Raw genomic sequence first — 14,443 nt, 5'->3', positions numbered from 1 at the left:
ATTCAAGGTTATATATGTGTTAATGAAAGAATGGTGATTAATTGATTACAGCCTTACCTCCAGGTATTTAGGGATGTAGTCACAAATTACTAGACATCATAAGTCAAGATTAACAAATATTAAATATTAAATGAATCATTAATAAAAATTAAATAACTAATTATTAAATGAATTAGTTATCATTCAATGTGTTTCCTGCCATTTATGTTACCTATTCTTTATATTCAATAATTAAATTAAATTTATTAATTTAAAGATAACACATCAGTCATGAATAAAACCAATATTCTTAATTCTTAATGCATTTTTATTTTTATTTTCAATAAAGTTATGTAACTTTACTTCACAGAAAAATAATCTTTAATGAATTTGTATGTTTCCATGATTCCAGTTTTTTTTTGAGACAGAGTGTCTTGCTCTGTCACCAGGCTGGAGTGCAGTGGCGGGATCTTGGCTCACTGTTTTCTCCACCTCCCAAGTTCAAGTGATTCTCCTGCCTCAGCCTCCCAAGTAGCTGGGATAACAGGCATGCGCCACCACACCCAGCTAATTTTTGTATTTTTAGTAGAGACAGGGTTTCACCATGTTAGCTGGGATGGGATTCCAGATTTTTTAATATTATTTGTTAATGTTCATGGGTATACTCCACATATATTTTTCATTTTTTACAATGCTGTTTCCTTTTTTATTATAAACATTATTTCATATATACATTCCATACATACACATAACCAATATATTTAATATTTTATAGTTATTTAGTATTATACCATTGCTTAGGTTTGTTTCTGTGAAAGTCTATTTGTGGAAGAAACCTGAGTTTACTTGCTATCAGTCAAAAATGTGTAGCCCGTATCATAGAGAATTGAGGAGCAGGAGAAGAGAAAATGGAAGGTGAAAATGCTTAATGTTACTCTTATTAATTTGTGTGAAGAGGCTGAAATGTTTGAAGTAAGAATAACATTCACCCAATGCCTGGTGGGTTTTGAGAATATTTAGATTTAATACCTTATAGAAAGCAACTTCCAAATGATACACCTAAGAATCACTTTTGAGCCAATCTGCTTAAAAATTAGTTGCTACCCAGGTCTTCCATAGCTTAATGGATTGAATATTCTCTCTCTCTCTCTCCTTCCCACACTCACTCTCTCTCTCTCTCTCTCTCTCTCTCTCTCTCTCTCCCCCCCTCCCCCCTTCCCTCTCTCTCTCTCTCTCCCCCCCCTCCCCCCTTCCCTCTCTCTCTCTCTCCCTCCTCTCTCTCTCTCTCTCTCTCTCTCTCTTTCTCTCTCCCTCTCCCTCTCCCTCTCCCTCTCTCTCTCTCTGCTTCCCACCCCTGGTCCCCAGGTAACGCTAAAGATGCTCCTCTTGACAGTGGTCGTCAGCATGTACAAGAGCTTCTTTATCATAGTGGGCATGTTCCTCTTGCTGCTGTGTTACGCATTTGCTGGAGTTGTTTTGTTTGGTACTGTGAAATACGGGGAGAACATTAACAGGTTGGTGTATATTTATCTTTCTATTCATTTATCAAGCAAACCCTTTAGTAATAAAATTTTAAATAAACAAATGTTTTTTGTCTACTAAAGTCTAGGAGAGGTAAAAGGGAAGTAATCTGTTGGAAATTAAAATAAAATAGCCAAGTTTTAAATGATATTTTTCCAGTTGAAAAAGGTTATTCAACTGAAAAGGTCTAATTTCAAAACCTTAGAAAATTTAGAAATAAAAGAAAACAAAAAGAATCCATAATTCCACCAACATTCAGTAATCATCACTCCCAATTCCAGCACTTTTTCTATCTACATATTGCCAAAAAATGATACGCTATTTTTAGTTGGAACAATTTTAAGATAACTTTGGGTTTCTTTCTCAGGAAAATATGGGAAGTTAGAAGCCCCCCAAATGGTTGTAATATATGAAAAGCAGTTTTCAATGATTTGCCTAAGTTTTATGGATGCATCTCATTTTTATTTTTTTTAAGTCCTGATACAACAAAGTATATACCGATATGTCTGGTTGTAGGAATTAGCTACATGGCTGCCCTACCTTTTATAGCATCCTCCAAGTGAAAGAAGGAATCACTTAGTTGCCAAAGCCTGCCTACTTAGTCATTCAAGATGAATGGCAATAAATTAGTGGTCATGCCAGAGTTGGGTGTTCAGACAGCTATATTTGGAGGCAAGTATAAATGACAAACTAATAAAAAGGTATAACCTTTGGAAAAGGTAACTTAGCAACCAAATTTACTACAACCTCCACTTGTTTTGGTGGTGGCAAACTATGCTATTTCATGACAAACCCTTCTATTCACATTCTGTTAATTTTTTTTCTTAAATTAGGCATGCAAACTTTTCTTCGGCTGGCAAAGCTATTACCGTACTGTTCCGAATTGTCACAGGTGAAGACTGGAACAAGATTATGCATGACTGTATGGTAAATATCTCTCACCATGAACAAAACTTAGAATCAGCATGAAAGTCTTGCAACCCAATGTTGGCAGGATCATCCTTGTTAGCATCAAGACTTTGTGTATGAAATATAAATCCTGACACTTCAGTCCATAAAATTGCATTATTACACATTCCAATGCATGAATATTTAGGGCAAAATACTCAATTAACCCAACCTGAACTATTGTAGTTCCATTCAACAAATATGCATTCTGTGGGTGTTGTTCTTTCCCTCCCATCTTTAATATTTTGGTAATCAAAGTCAAACAGGGAGCCCTTTAATTTAACATATTCAGTAGATAGTACACTGCCCCTCAGCTATATGCTAGGTGCTAGGTCTTCAGCAACTCCAAGGCACACTCCGGGAGCTTACCTCAAGGGCTCTGAGCTACTCTTCCTTTATACTATAAAGTATACTTTATACTTCCTTCTTACTATACCCTGTCTTCCCCAAGCATCATCCTTCTGGTATCAGTTTAAACATCCATTCCTTCAGGTCTTTTGCCTTCAGCTAAGACAGCCAGCTATATGTTCTTATGCTGCTCTATAGTTCTCCTTTGTAATAAGTATCACAGCTGTAGTGAATTATTGGCTTACATTCATTTATTTTCTCTCTTTCTCACTATAGGACAGACCAATGCTGTCTTATAAAAGTTCTGCAGTGGTGGAAATCTGCACTGTCTAATTCGGGGAGCCACTAGCCATATGTGGTTATGGGGCACTGAAAATACGACTAACACAACTGAGGAACTGAATTTTAGTTTTAATTTTATATTATTACATTTTAATTAACATAAATTTAAATTTACTTCGCTGCATGGAGCTAGTGGTCACCATATTGGATTACACAGCATCCAACTGTCAGCAGGAAGAAGGGACTGGGCCTATGTCTTTCTTACCAGTCTCTCCCCAAACTTGGCACAAACCTAGCACAGAGTAGGAGCGCTAGGACTTCATGCATGAATTAACAAGGAGAATTTGCCAAATCAAATAGAACACAACGCAAAATTTAACGAATCTTAAATAAAAATACAAGCAGAATGCTGGGATTAAAGAAGAAAGAGCTAGTTTCTCTGGCTGAGAAAAACCAGAAAGTGCTGTCAGAGGCATTGGCATTTTATTGAGCCTGTAAACAATGAGAGAGTTTTTGATGACTTAAGTCTTGTGCTATTCCATAGCATCCCATGACCCTGTTCCAGGAATGGGGCTCACTCCTTACACAATTTGAACGTGAATTTGCTATGTACAGGCACACCTTGTTTTACTATGCTTCACTTATTGCCTTTTGCAGACTTTGCATTTTTACAAAGTCTTGTGTAAAAGACTTTATGGCAATCTTGTGTTGAGCAGATCTATCAGGGCCATTTTTCTAACAGCATGTGTTTGCTCACTTTCTGGTTCTTTATCACATTTTGGTAATTCTCACTAGTTCAGACTTTTTCATTATTATTATATCTGTTTTGGTGATCTGTGATCAATGATCTTTTGATGTTTCTTTTGTAATTGTTTTGAGGGGTGCCATGAATCATGCTCAATAAGATGGAGAATTTAATTGATAAATGTCATATGTCTTCTAACTGCTGCACCAAAGAGCTGTTTCTCCAACGCTTCTCTCTTTTCTTGGGCCTCCCTATGTCCTGAGACACAACAATATTGAAATTAGGCCGATTAATAACCCTACAATGGCCTATAAGTGTTCAAGTGAAAAGAAGATTCACACATCTCTCACTTTAAATCAAAAGCTAGAAATGATTAAGCTTACGGAGAATGACATGTCAAAAGCCATGTTAGCCCAAAAGCTAGGTCCCTTGCACCAAATAGTTACTCAAGTTGTTAATTCAAAGGAAAAGTTCTTGAAGGGAATTAAAATGCTACTCCAGTGAACACATGACTGATAAGAAATAGCCTTATTGCTGATATGGAGAAAGTTTTACCGGTCTGAATAGAAGATCAGACTAGCCACAACATGCCCTTAAGCTAAAGCCAAATGCAGAAGAAGGCCCTTACTCTCTTCAGATTTATGAAGGGTGAGAGAGGTGAGAATGCTGCAGAAAAAAATATTCGATGCTAGCAAAGGTTGGTTCATGATGTTTAAGGAAAGAAAGAAGCCATCTCCATATTATAAAAGTGTAAGTGCTGCTGATGTAAAAGCTGTGGCAAGTTATCTAGAAGATGTACCTAAAATAATTAATTAAGGTGGCTTCACTAAACAATGGATTTTCAACGTAGACAAAACATCCTTCTATTGGAAGAAGATGCCCTCTAGAACTTTCATAGCTAGAAAGGAGAGGTCAATGCCTGGCTTCAAAGCTTCAAATGACAGACTGACTCTGTTGTTAGGGACTAATGCAGCTGGTAACTTTCAGTGGAAGCTAATGCTCATTTACCATTCCAAAAATCCTAGGTCCCTGCTATGGTTTGACTGTGTCCCCACCCAAATCTCATCTTGAATTGTAGTTCTCTTAATCTCCCTGTGTCATGGGAGGGACCAGGCAGAGATAATTGAATCATGGGGGTGGTTTCTTCCATCCTGTTCTTGTGATACTGAGTGAGTTCTCACTATAGCTGTCATGAGATGTGATGGTTTTATAAGGGGCTTTCCCCCGATTTGCTTGGCACTTCTTGCTGCCACCATGTGAAGAAGGACATGTTTGCTTCCCCTTCCGCCCTGATTGTAAGTCTCCTGAGGCCTCCCCATCCCTGCTGAACTGTGAGTCAATTAAAGCTCTTTTCTTTATAAATTACCCAGTCTCAGGTATGTCTTTATTAGCAGCCTGATAATGGAGTAATACAGTCTCTTAAGAATTACGCTAAATTTACCCTGCCTGTGCTCTATAAATGAAACAACAAAGCCTGGATGACAGAACAGCTGTTTACAGCATGGTTTTCTGGATATTTAAGCCCACTCTTGAGACCTACTGCTCAGGAAAGAAAAGATTCCTTTCAAAGTAGTACTGCTCATTAACAATGCATCTACCTGGTCAACCAAGAGCTGTACCAGCAGATGTATAAGGAGATTAATGTTGTTTTCATGCCTGCTAACACAACATTCATTCTGTCCATGGCTCAAGGAGTCATTTCAACTTTCAAGTCTTATTATTTCAGAAATAGATTTCATAAGGTGAATAGCTGCGATAGATAGTGATTCCTCTGATGAATCTGGGCAAAGTACATTGAAAAACCTCTAGAAAGGATTCACTATTCTAGATGCCATTAGGAACATTCATGATTCATGGAAGGAGGTCAAAATATCATCAGCATTAACAGGAATTTGGAAGAAGTTGATTCCAGTCATTATGGATGACTTTGAGGGGTTCAAGACTTCAGTGAAGGAAGTCACTGCACATGTGGTTGGTAGACATAGCAAGAGAACTAGAATTAGAAATGGAACCTGAAGATGTGACCAAATTGCCACAGTCTTCTGATCAAACTTGAAGGAATGAAGATTCCTCCTTATGGATGATTAGAGTGGTTTCTTGAAATGGAACCTACTCTTGCAGAAGGTGCTATGAACGTAGTCATAATGACAACAAAGGATTTATAATGTTACATAAAATTACTCAATAAACCAGCAGCAGGGTTTGAGAGGATTGACTCCAAATTCGAAAGAAGTTCTATTGTGGGTAAAATGCCAGCAAACAGCAACATATGCTGCAGAAAAATCTTTCATGAAAGGAAGAGTCAGTTGATATGATAAACTTCCATGTTGTCTTGTTTTAAGAAATTGCCACAGCCACCCCAGCCATCAGCAGCCACCACCCTGCTCAGTCAGCGGCTGTCAACATTGAGGCAAGGCCCTCCACCACCAGCAGAAGATTACAACTCACTGAAGGTTCAGATGATTGTTAGCTTTTCTTAGCAATAAAAATACTTTTTATTAAGGTCCATACCTTTTTGGACATAATGCCATTGTGCACTTAATAAGCCACAGTATGGTATAAACATGACTTGCATATGCACTAGGAAACCAAAACATGCGTGGGACTTGTTTTATTGCAGTATTCACTTTATCGCAGCAGGCTGGAACTGAAACTGCAATGTCTCCAGGGTATTCCTGTAGAGTGTATATTCCCAAATCTTAACCCGTTACTTCAGTCAGAGAAAAACTTGCAAATGTCTTTTTATTTGATTTTCTGCAGTTTGCATCACAGTGGCTACTTATCACTTGGGGCTAGTGGCGGAGGCAGAAAGAGTATCTAGTGGAGATCAGTTCATTTTCATTGTGCTTTTAAAAATGGCAGTAACCTTGGGATTCTACAAGATAACAGCATACAATAAGTGAAATATTCTTTATTTTTGCTATAGATGATGTACCCAATGTATGTGGCTTTTGAAAGCTTACTTTGAAGTTAATAATATTCTATATGTTTAGGAATCTATTCATTAACTATAGTCAGCTAAAAGAAATTTCTATTCTCTACTCTTATCTTCTCCTTCTTCTGTCCCAATGCCCCAAAGGTTCAGCCTCCTTTTTGTACTCCGGATGAATTTACATACTGGGCAACAGACTGTGGAAACTATGCTGGGGCACTTATGTATTTCTGCTCATTTTATGTCATCATTGCCTACATCATGCTAAATCTGCTTGTAGGTAAGTGATGTTAGTTGAATACTTTTTACTCTTTAAACTCAGGTACTTAGATAATTATGTATGATTTTCAAGCAATTATCTTGGATTGCTTGGGGTGGGTGTTCCATGGCATTAATTATAAATTGTTGTCTCTCAATCCAGAAGCTGAAAAGACCTTTGAAAGGCATGTAAATGACAGTTGACTGCAATTTTAAGAGTTGTACCATTTATTATGATCATTAATTTCAAAAGAGCTCTTCTCATGGACTGAGTTGAACAAATATCAGAGAGGACTGTCTAGCCTTGAAATATCACATTTATGTTTTTGAAAGGTACACCTTATTCACCCAGCCATGGGGCCACCCAGAACTCAATTTGACCTTTAAAAATGGCCCTGGAGCTCTAAACTAAGAGTTAAAGCCAGCTGGCATGACTATCTCTATACACAGAATGTGTGTTTGTGCTTATGACCCTCATGCTTTGGAAAGGCAGGAGCTGCAGAAATAGCTTAGTCTAAGTGTAAACATGCCAATTTGGAAACCATACTAAAAGCACTTTAAAAATCTGGCTTATGATGTAGGTGATAGAATCCATTATTAATAATGGATGTTTTACTCTTTCTGAAATATGACAGATTAGCATAATTGTCTAACTTCTGAATTTTTCTTTTTTTAAAAGCCATAATTGTTGAGAATTTCTCCTTGTTTTATTCCACTGAGGAGGACCAGCTTTTAAGTTACAACGATCTTCGCCACTTTCAAATCATATGGAACATGGTGGATGATAAAAGAGAGGTATGGAAGTGGGTTGTTGTTTCATGCCCCACCTCAAAGAGACTTACCAACATGTCTCAAACATTTAAATGGTTTTGAGGCTGGCAAAGATTTCTTAAAATTAGCCAAAGTAGCTGCGGTTTGCTCTTCCTCTTGTCATTGCCATCATCAACCTCCACCTCCTTCCCTTCCTCCTACTCCTCCTCCTCCACCCCCTCCCCCACCCCCTCCCCCTCCTCGTCTACCCCCTCCTCCTCCTCATCTACCCCCTCATCCACCCCCTTCTCCTCCACCCCCTCCTCCCGCTCCTCCTCCACCCCCTCCTCCTCCTCATCCACCCCCTCCTCCTCATCTTCCCCATCTTCCCCCTCCACCTCCTCCTTCTCCTCTACCTCCTCCTTCTCCTCTACCTCTACCTCCTCTTCCCCCACCTCCTCCTTCTCCACTTCCTCCTGTTCCTCCTCCTCCTCCTCCTCTTCTCTCTTCCTCATCCTAGCAAACACTCAGGCACAGTTCTAGGCACTGAGGATATAGCAATGAACAAGATGGAACAGCTCCTGTACTCACAGAGTTTACATTCTAATAGGTGGAGACAAATAATAAAAAGTGAAATAATAATAGTATTAGTAGCAGTATTTCCAGAAGTTAAAACTATAGACAGTAGTTGGGGTTGGGCTGCACCGGCAGGAATGGCCATGAAGGAGGCCTGAGGGGTGCTGTGGGACATTATGTCTGAACAACACAAGGAAGGTTCTGCCAGAGTATTTGGAAGAGAGATCTGGAAATAGTTCAAGAAGAGTTGATGAAGGGCACAAAGACCAAGGAGCCAGCATGGGCGTCATAAATGAGGGGCCCTGTCAGTGCCCTCACCCCAATTTTATCCCTCTTCTTGGTACCCCCGCCCACCCAGGCTCCAGTCTCAAGGGCTTTCAAGATAGTGTGTGCCCTGCGTGCAGGGGATCTGACCTCACTCTCAGCTCCTCAGGACCCACCTGTCTCTCCATAACTGTCACCCTGCTTTAATGTAATACACACATGAAGAACACACTACCCTGCACACTGAGATGTCAGTAACTGGCAGGCAGTCATGCTCACTAGTGTTCTGCCCAGCACTTTCATTCAAAGATCCAGCCAGGGGGGCATGGTGGTTTGTGTTGCGTGGGAGGTAGCAACACATCTTAGATTCTCAGTGTCTGGATCAGTTCTGACCCAGAAGAGGGCAGAGCTGGGGGCCAAATTCTCTTGTATATAGTTTTTCTAATCCTGAAGAAGACATGAAAAGGAGTTATCTCTTTTTTTTTTCTTTTTGAGATGGAGTCCCACTCTGTCCCCAGGCTGGAGTGCAGTGGTACAATCTCGGCTAACTGCAACCTCTGACTCCTGGGTTCAAGTGATTCTCCAGCCTCAGCCTCCCGAGTAGCTGGGACTATAGGCACGCACCACTGCATCTGGGTAATTTTTGTATTTTTAGTAGAGACTAGGTTTCACCATGTTGGCCAGGCTGATCTCGAACTCCTGACCTCAGGTGGTCCACCCACCTCATGCTGAGATTACAGGCATGATCCACCACAAGTTATCTTTTAGTGGTAGGAAAACTTGCAATAAACATTGAGACATTCCTAGCATCCAGATTGAGTGAAGAGGAGGATTACATGTCTGTGTCTTGTCCATTACCTTGTGTGAGTGCATTATGACCCACTCAGTGCATGTGTTGGAGGCAGAGTCCGTGAGACAGGCCACATGAGCATCAGCCTGGTGAGAGCAAGAGCAGCGTCCTGGGGGGCTGAGGGGGAGCTTCCCATGCCTCGCTCCAAATGCTGCAATGTGGTGGCATCCCAGAGAGAGAAATTTATCACTCAGTTTTCCATCCTCTGCTCTTCTCAGTGCACTTAATTCCACCAGGCTCCAAGGAGGTGACCAGCTTTCTTCACATCTGGTGCTAATTATGCTAGCTTTTGAGAAATAGCACCTTTTTTTTTTTTTTTTTTTTTTGAGAAACCCAAGTGCATCACTGAGGCCTGATGATGATTTGCTGCTGCTTGTGCTCTGCCACACAGGGGGTGATCCCCACATTCCGTGTCAAGTTCCTGCTGCGGCTGCTGCGTGGGAGGCTGGAGGTGGACCTGGACAAGGACAAGCTCCTGTTTAAGCACATGTGCTACGAAATGGAGAGGCTCCACAACGGTGGCGACGTCACCTTCCACGACGTCCTGAGGTACAAGGCAGGCTTTTGCAGGGCTGAACGGGGCCAGAAACTACAGCCGTCAGCCTTCAAGGCCTCTGCAGTGTGTTTCCAACCCAAATGCCACATCTGCTGTGGTCGTGAAGCGGGGTCACATGTCCCAGGTGCTAAGTGCCCTTTCCCGCTGCCCTCCAGTGATCATTTCCAAGTAGGTGCCTCGCAGGGGAGGGCTGGGCAGCCATGCCCTGACGTCCCACAGGGGCCCCTGCCCACGGAGGTGCTCCCTGAGGGAAGAGGTTGAAGGGATCTGGGAGAGTACAGTCCCACCCCTTCCCTATGATGTGGGAGCTGCCCGGAAGAGCTGAATGACTTGCTTGTGGTTACAGGGCTCTGGCAAAGCTGGGACTAACATGTAGAGTGCCTCACTTGCACAGGTCTGATAAGAATTCGCCTGACCTGCTCTGTGATGGTTGCCCCATTGGCTAAAACACCAGATTTTCCACACATTTCATGAGCACCCAGACAGGACAGAGGGTCAAATGGAGTCTCTGCCTTTTCTTCTCCCTGGGAGACTTCTGTATTTGTTTCCTTGGGCTACTGTAACTTGGTACCTTAAGCTGAGGGGCTTAAACAACAGAAAGGTGTGGTCTCGAAGTCCTGGATGCTGGAAGCCCAAGATGGAGGTATTGCAGGGCTAGTTCCTTCTGAGGCCTGTGAGGGAGAATCTGGCCCAGCCTCTCCCCTGGCTGCGGGGCGTGTGCTGCCAATGTTGGGCATTGCTTGGCTTGTTGAAGCATCAGCCTGGTCTCCCTTCATCTTCACATGGCATTCTGTGTGTGTGTGTGTGTGTGTATGTATCTATATTCAAATTTCTCCTTTTATAAGAACATCTGTCATATTACATTAGGAGTCCATCCTACTCCACTGTGATCTCATTTTAACTTAATTACTAATTACATCTGCAATATTCTTTTTCCAAATAACATTACATTCTGAGGTACTAGAGGTTAGGACTCCAACACTTCTTTCTTTGGGAGGAAACATTTAACCCATAACAGCTTCTTAAGCAGGAGTCCATGGATAAAACAGAGGCCCATGGACTTGCAAAGGGAAACAATTACATCTTTATTTTCACTAGTCGGTCTTTGAAATGCGGCATTCTCTTCCATGATGAATGTAGGCAACAAACCACAGTCACATTAGTAATATCCATGTCTTTGTTACCAGGAGAAATCATAGATATTTTCAGGTTACATAACTGACTGCCTTGGCTGACATCTTAAAATATCATTTATGCTCACCAGTGCTTCTGAGTTAGGGTAGTCATTTGAGCTCTGCTAGATGGTATTATTTAATGGAATAATAAAGAAGCACTTATGTTACTATATCACTGCTGTTTTAAAGTAATTTGAGAATTGTATTTTAATATAATTGGTTTCCTTTGTAATACTGTATATTTCATTCTGTGCATCTAAAGCATTATTTTAAGAAATGTCCCATAAGCTGCACTGCCACAGGGGCCCGTGCCACAGAAAAAATAAGAGCGATTGACTAGCAGTAGCTATTTTAATCACATAGCAGTACCTACCAGTAGTGCGTGGGGTACTGTGTTGTGTCTCAAATTTCAGGAGAACTCAGGTGTACAGAAATATGCTTGTGGCCAGAAGCTAGAAAAAAAAAAAAAGATCAGATCAGCACAGGAAGAATCTGGGAAAAGTTCTCACGAGTTATCAATTTCACCTCCCACTATTCAGTTCTTCCACGAACAAGCTAAAAAGCAGAAAAAGATGGGACGGAGAAATGCATATGAATCACAGAGGATGTCATCTCTGTCAGAATGTTTCTGAGTCTTTCCTCCTAGTGACAAATTTTTTTAGGTTGACATGAGGCAGATAGGCATACTGTGGTCATTAATAGTTAATATTCAGCCTCTTTGGAACACACTGGTGTATCTAATAAAAATAGACCCAGGCAAAATCAATGGTGGGGCTGTTTCTCCCCTTCCTATTTATTCCCCTAGCCCAGTATATGATAAAAACAGTGAAGATAAAAGCAATGAAGCTTTGATGAGATTCTTGATGAGTCAGGGAAGAGAAAATTCATTTTGTTCCCTCTGTGGTGGGAAGAGATTCAGCAAAGAAGAGAAGTCCACTGTACCAGTGCTCTCAAGAGCCTCCATGCTGTGCTTTGGGCTCTAGGGTAGAAATGAGCTCACAGAAGCGGGTAGCGCACAGGTGCACCAGGGTGCATAGGTCTGAACCATAACCTGGAATCCTGTGGTTACACCTGGGTGCATCACACTGCCAAGAGGGCCTGTCTTCTCCTGTGGTGGTGGACTGCTCAGTCCAGGCATCCTGGGAGCTGCCTTACTGCCCCGTGACCCGCGATGCAAAACATCTGCTGTGTTGGCTTCATCTACCACTGCATGGGCCTGTTGTGTGTCGAGGGTTAAAAGGGAGTGGATATTCAACCCTGGGTTTGTTTTGTAGCCTCTAAAATTAATAAAGAAGGCCAGGTATGGTGGCTCACACCTGTAGTCCCAGCTCTTTGGGAGGCTGAGGCAGGCGGATCATTTGAGGTCAGGAGTGTAAGACCAATCTGACCAACATGGTGAAACCTTGTCTCTACTAAAAATACAAAATTAGCTGGGCGTGGTGGCACATACCTGTAATCCCAGCTACTTGGGAGGCTGAGGCAGGAGAAATGCTTGAACCCAGGAGGCGGAGGTTGCAGCGAGCTGAGATCGCACCATTACACTCCAGCCTGGGCAACAAGAGCGAAGCTCCATCTCAAAAAAAAAAAAAAAAAAAAAAAATAAGGAAGATACAGAAGGATGAATGAGATAAACAGAGAGGGAAATGGAATGCAGTGGGTAGGAAGGTGTGATGCACAGCCAAGCATATTAACCATCACCACGTGGGGTTAAGTGTGAAGAAAGTATTCGAGGCACAGTCTCCCTTCTGCAGAGAAAGTCCTGAGTCTTTACCTAGCCTGGATCTTTTGTTTTACAGGCACTTAGATGGCACTGCTATAAGAGCCTCACAGATATTAACTTACTTAGTCATTAAATAAAGAAGTTACCAGGACTATCTTTATGAGACACAGAGAGGTGACAGGACCCGCCCAAGACACACAGGTGGTGAGGGGTGGCATCAAACGCTAGACTTGTTAGACGGAGTGATGTCCTCTCTGGATTTTGACATATCTAAAGGTGTAAATCTCAGGTAAATCAGAGCTGTGATTGCGGGTGTGTTCCCCCCACCAGCATGCTTTCATACCGGTCCGTGGACATCCGGAAGAGCTTGCAGCTGGAGGAGCTCCTGGCGAGGGAGCAGCTGGAGTACACCATAGAGGAGGAGGTGGCCAAGCAGACCATCCGCATGTGGCTCAAGAAGTGCCTGAAGCGCATCAGAGCCGTAAGTGAACTAACTGCACACATGCAGGTTGGGTCCCCGCCCTGCCCCGCCCGGAAGTAGGAGGACAAAAGAAAAGAGCTTCATGAACATGGGATTAGCTCCTTCTGTGATCGGCCTTCTATCCCTTTAAACTATGTCCACTACCTCCACTTACAGTGGTCAGATCTTGATGCAGACTTTCACTCTGGTCCACAGTCAGCCCTGCCCTCTGTAGCAGAGTCCATTAGGAGTTTCCATGGAATCCCATTTTTATAATATGACATGAACACTTAAAAAGCAGTTTATTGGCCAGGCGCAGTGGCTCATACCTGTAATCCCAGTACTTTGGGAGGTCAAGGGGGGAGCTCAACTCACTTGAGGCCAGGAGTTGGAGACCAACCTGCCAACATGGCGAAATCCCATCTCTACTAAAAATACAAAAATTAACCGGGCATGGCACACATGCCTGTAATCCCTACTACTCAGGAGGCTGAGGCATGAGAATCACTTGAACCTGGGAGGCAGAAGTTGCAGTGAGCGGAGATCGTGCCACTGCACTCTAGCCTGGGTGACACAGTGAAACTCCGTCTCAAAAAAAAAAAAGTTTATTAATAATTAATATTAAAATATGTCCATTTATTAAACTCCACTGTACAAAATTCTAGAATTTTCCACATTGAATTTGCAAAACTACTTTAAATTGCTGCTAAAAATTTCAACAAACTGTGATAATGCTGTTTATTCTGAAAAGACCACCTCTCAAGATTAATGATGTTTCCTGCTTCCTGAGTTATAAGCCTATAAGATTCTCTAACTCATAAATTAATGAATGTATACTGCGTTGGCATATACTTTGTTTACAGTGAATGTTTCTATGAGATAATTACCTTTATGAATGCTTTTGGCATGTTTCACGGACGGGTAAAAAAACCCAAAGCAATCACTAAACATTTATATGTAACAGCGATTGTTTCAATCTTCTTCCTCAGAGCAACATCAATTGCAGAAACATGTATTTCTATTGGAAGAGAAAAGGTTCCCAGAGAAAAGATACAACTCAACCTCCTATAGCAAGGCCA

The 14,443-nt window shown here is 41.7% G+C and overlaps 1 protein-coding gene across 2 annotated transcripts in view; it reads left to right on the top strand.

The window, feature by feature from the left end:
- Positions 1-14,443, top strand: part of NALCN (sodium leak channel, non-selective) — a 349,771-nt gene that overhangs the window by 328,205 nt on the left and 7,123 nt on the right. For both annotated transcript variants that reach the window (XM_065533451.2, XM_015439488.4), the window contains 6 exons: positions 1,345-1,493; positions 2,334-2,427; positions 6,903-7,035; positions 7,693-7,808; positions 9,845-10,002; positions 13,235-13,385. In XM_065533451.2, the coding sequence (XP_065389523.1) occupies positions 1,345-1,493; positions 2,334-2,427; positions 6,903-7,035; positions 7,693-7,808; positions 9,845-10,002; positions 13,235-13,385 (801 nt within the window). The remainder of the gene's footprint in view (positions 1-1,344; positions 1,494-2,333; positions 2,428-6,902; positions 7,036-7,692; positions 7,809-9,844; positions 10,003-13,234; positions 13,386-14,443) is intronic.

This window comes from Macaca fascicularis, chromosome 17 (genome assembly GCF_037993035.2).
Source record: "Macaca fascicularis isolate 582-1 chromosome 17, T2T-MFA8v1.1".
Classification (NCBI taxonomy): Eukaryota; Metazoa; Chordata; class Mammalia; order Primates; family Cercopithecidae; genus Macaca; species Macaca fascicularis.
Note: the sequence above shows the minus strand (reverse complement) of the source record. Positions and strands in the feature narration are given on the sequence as shown.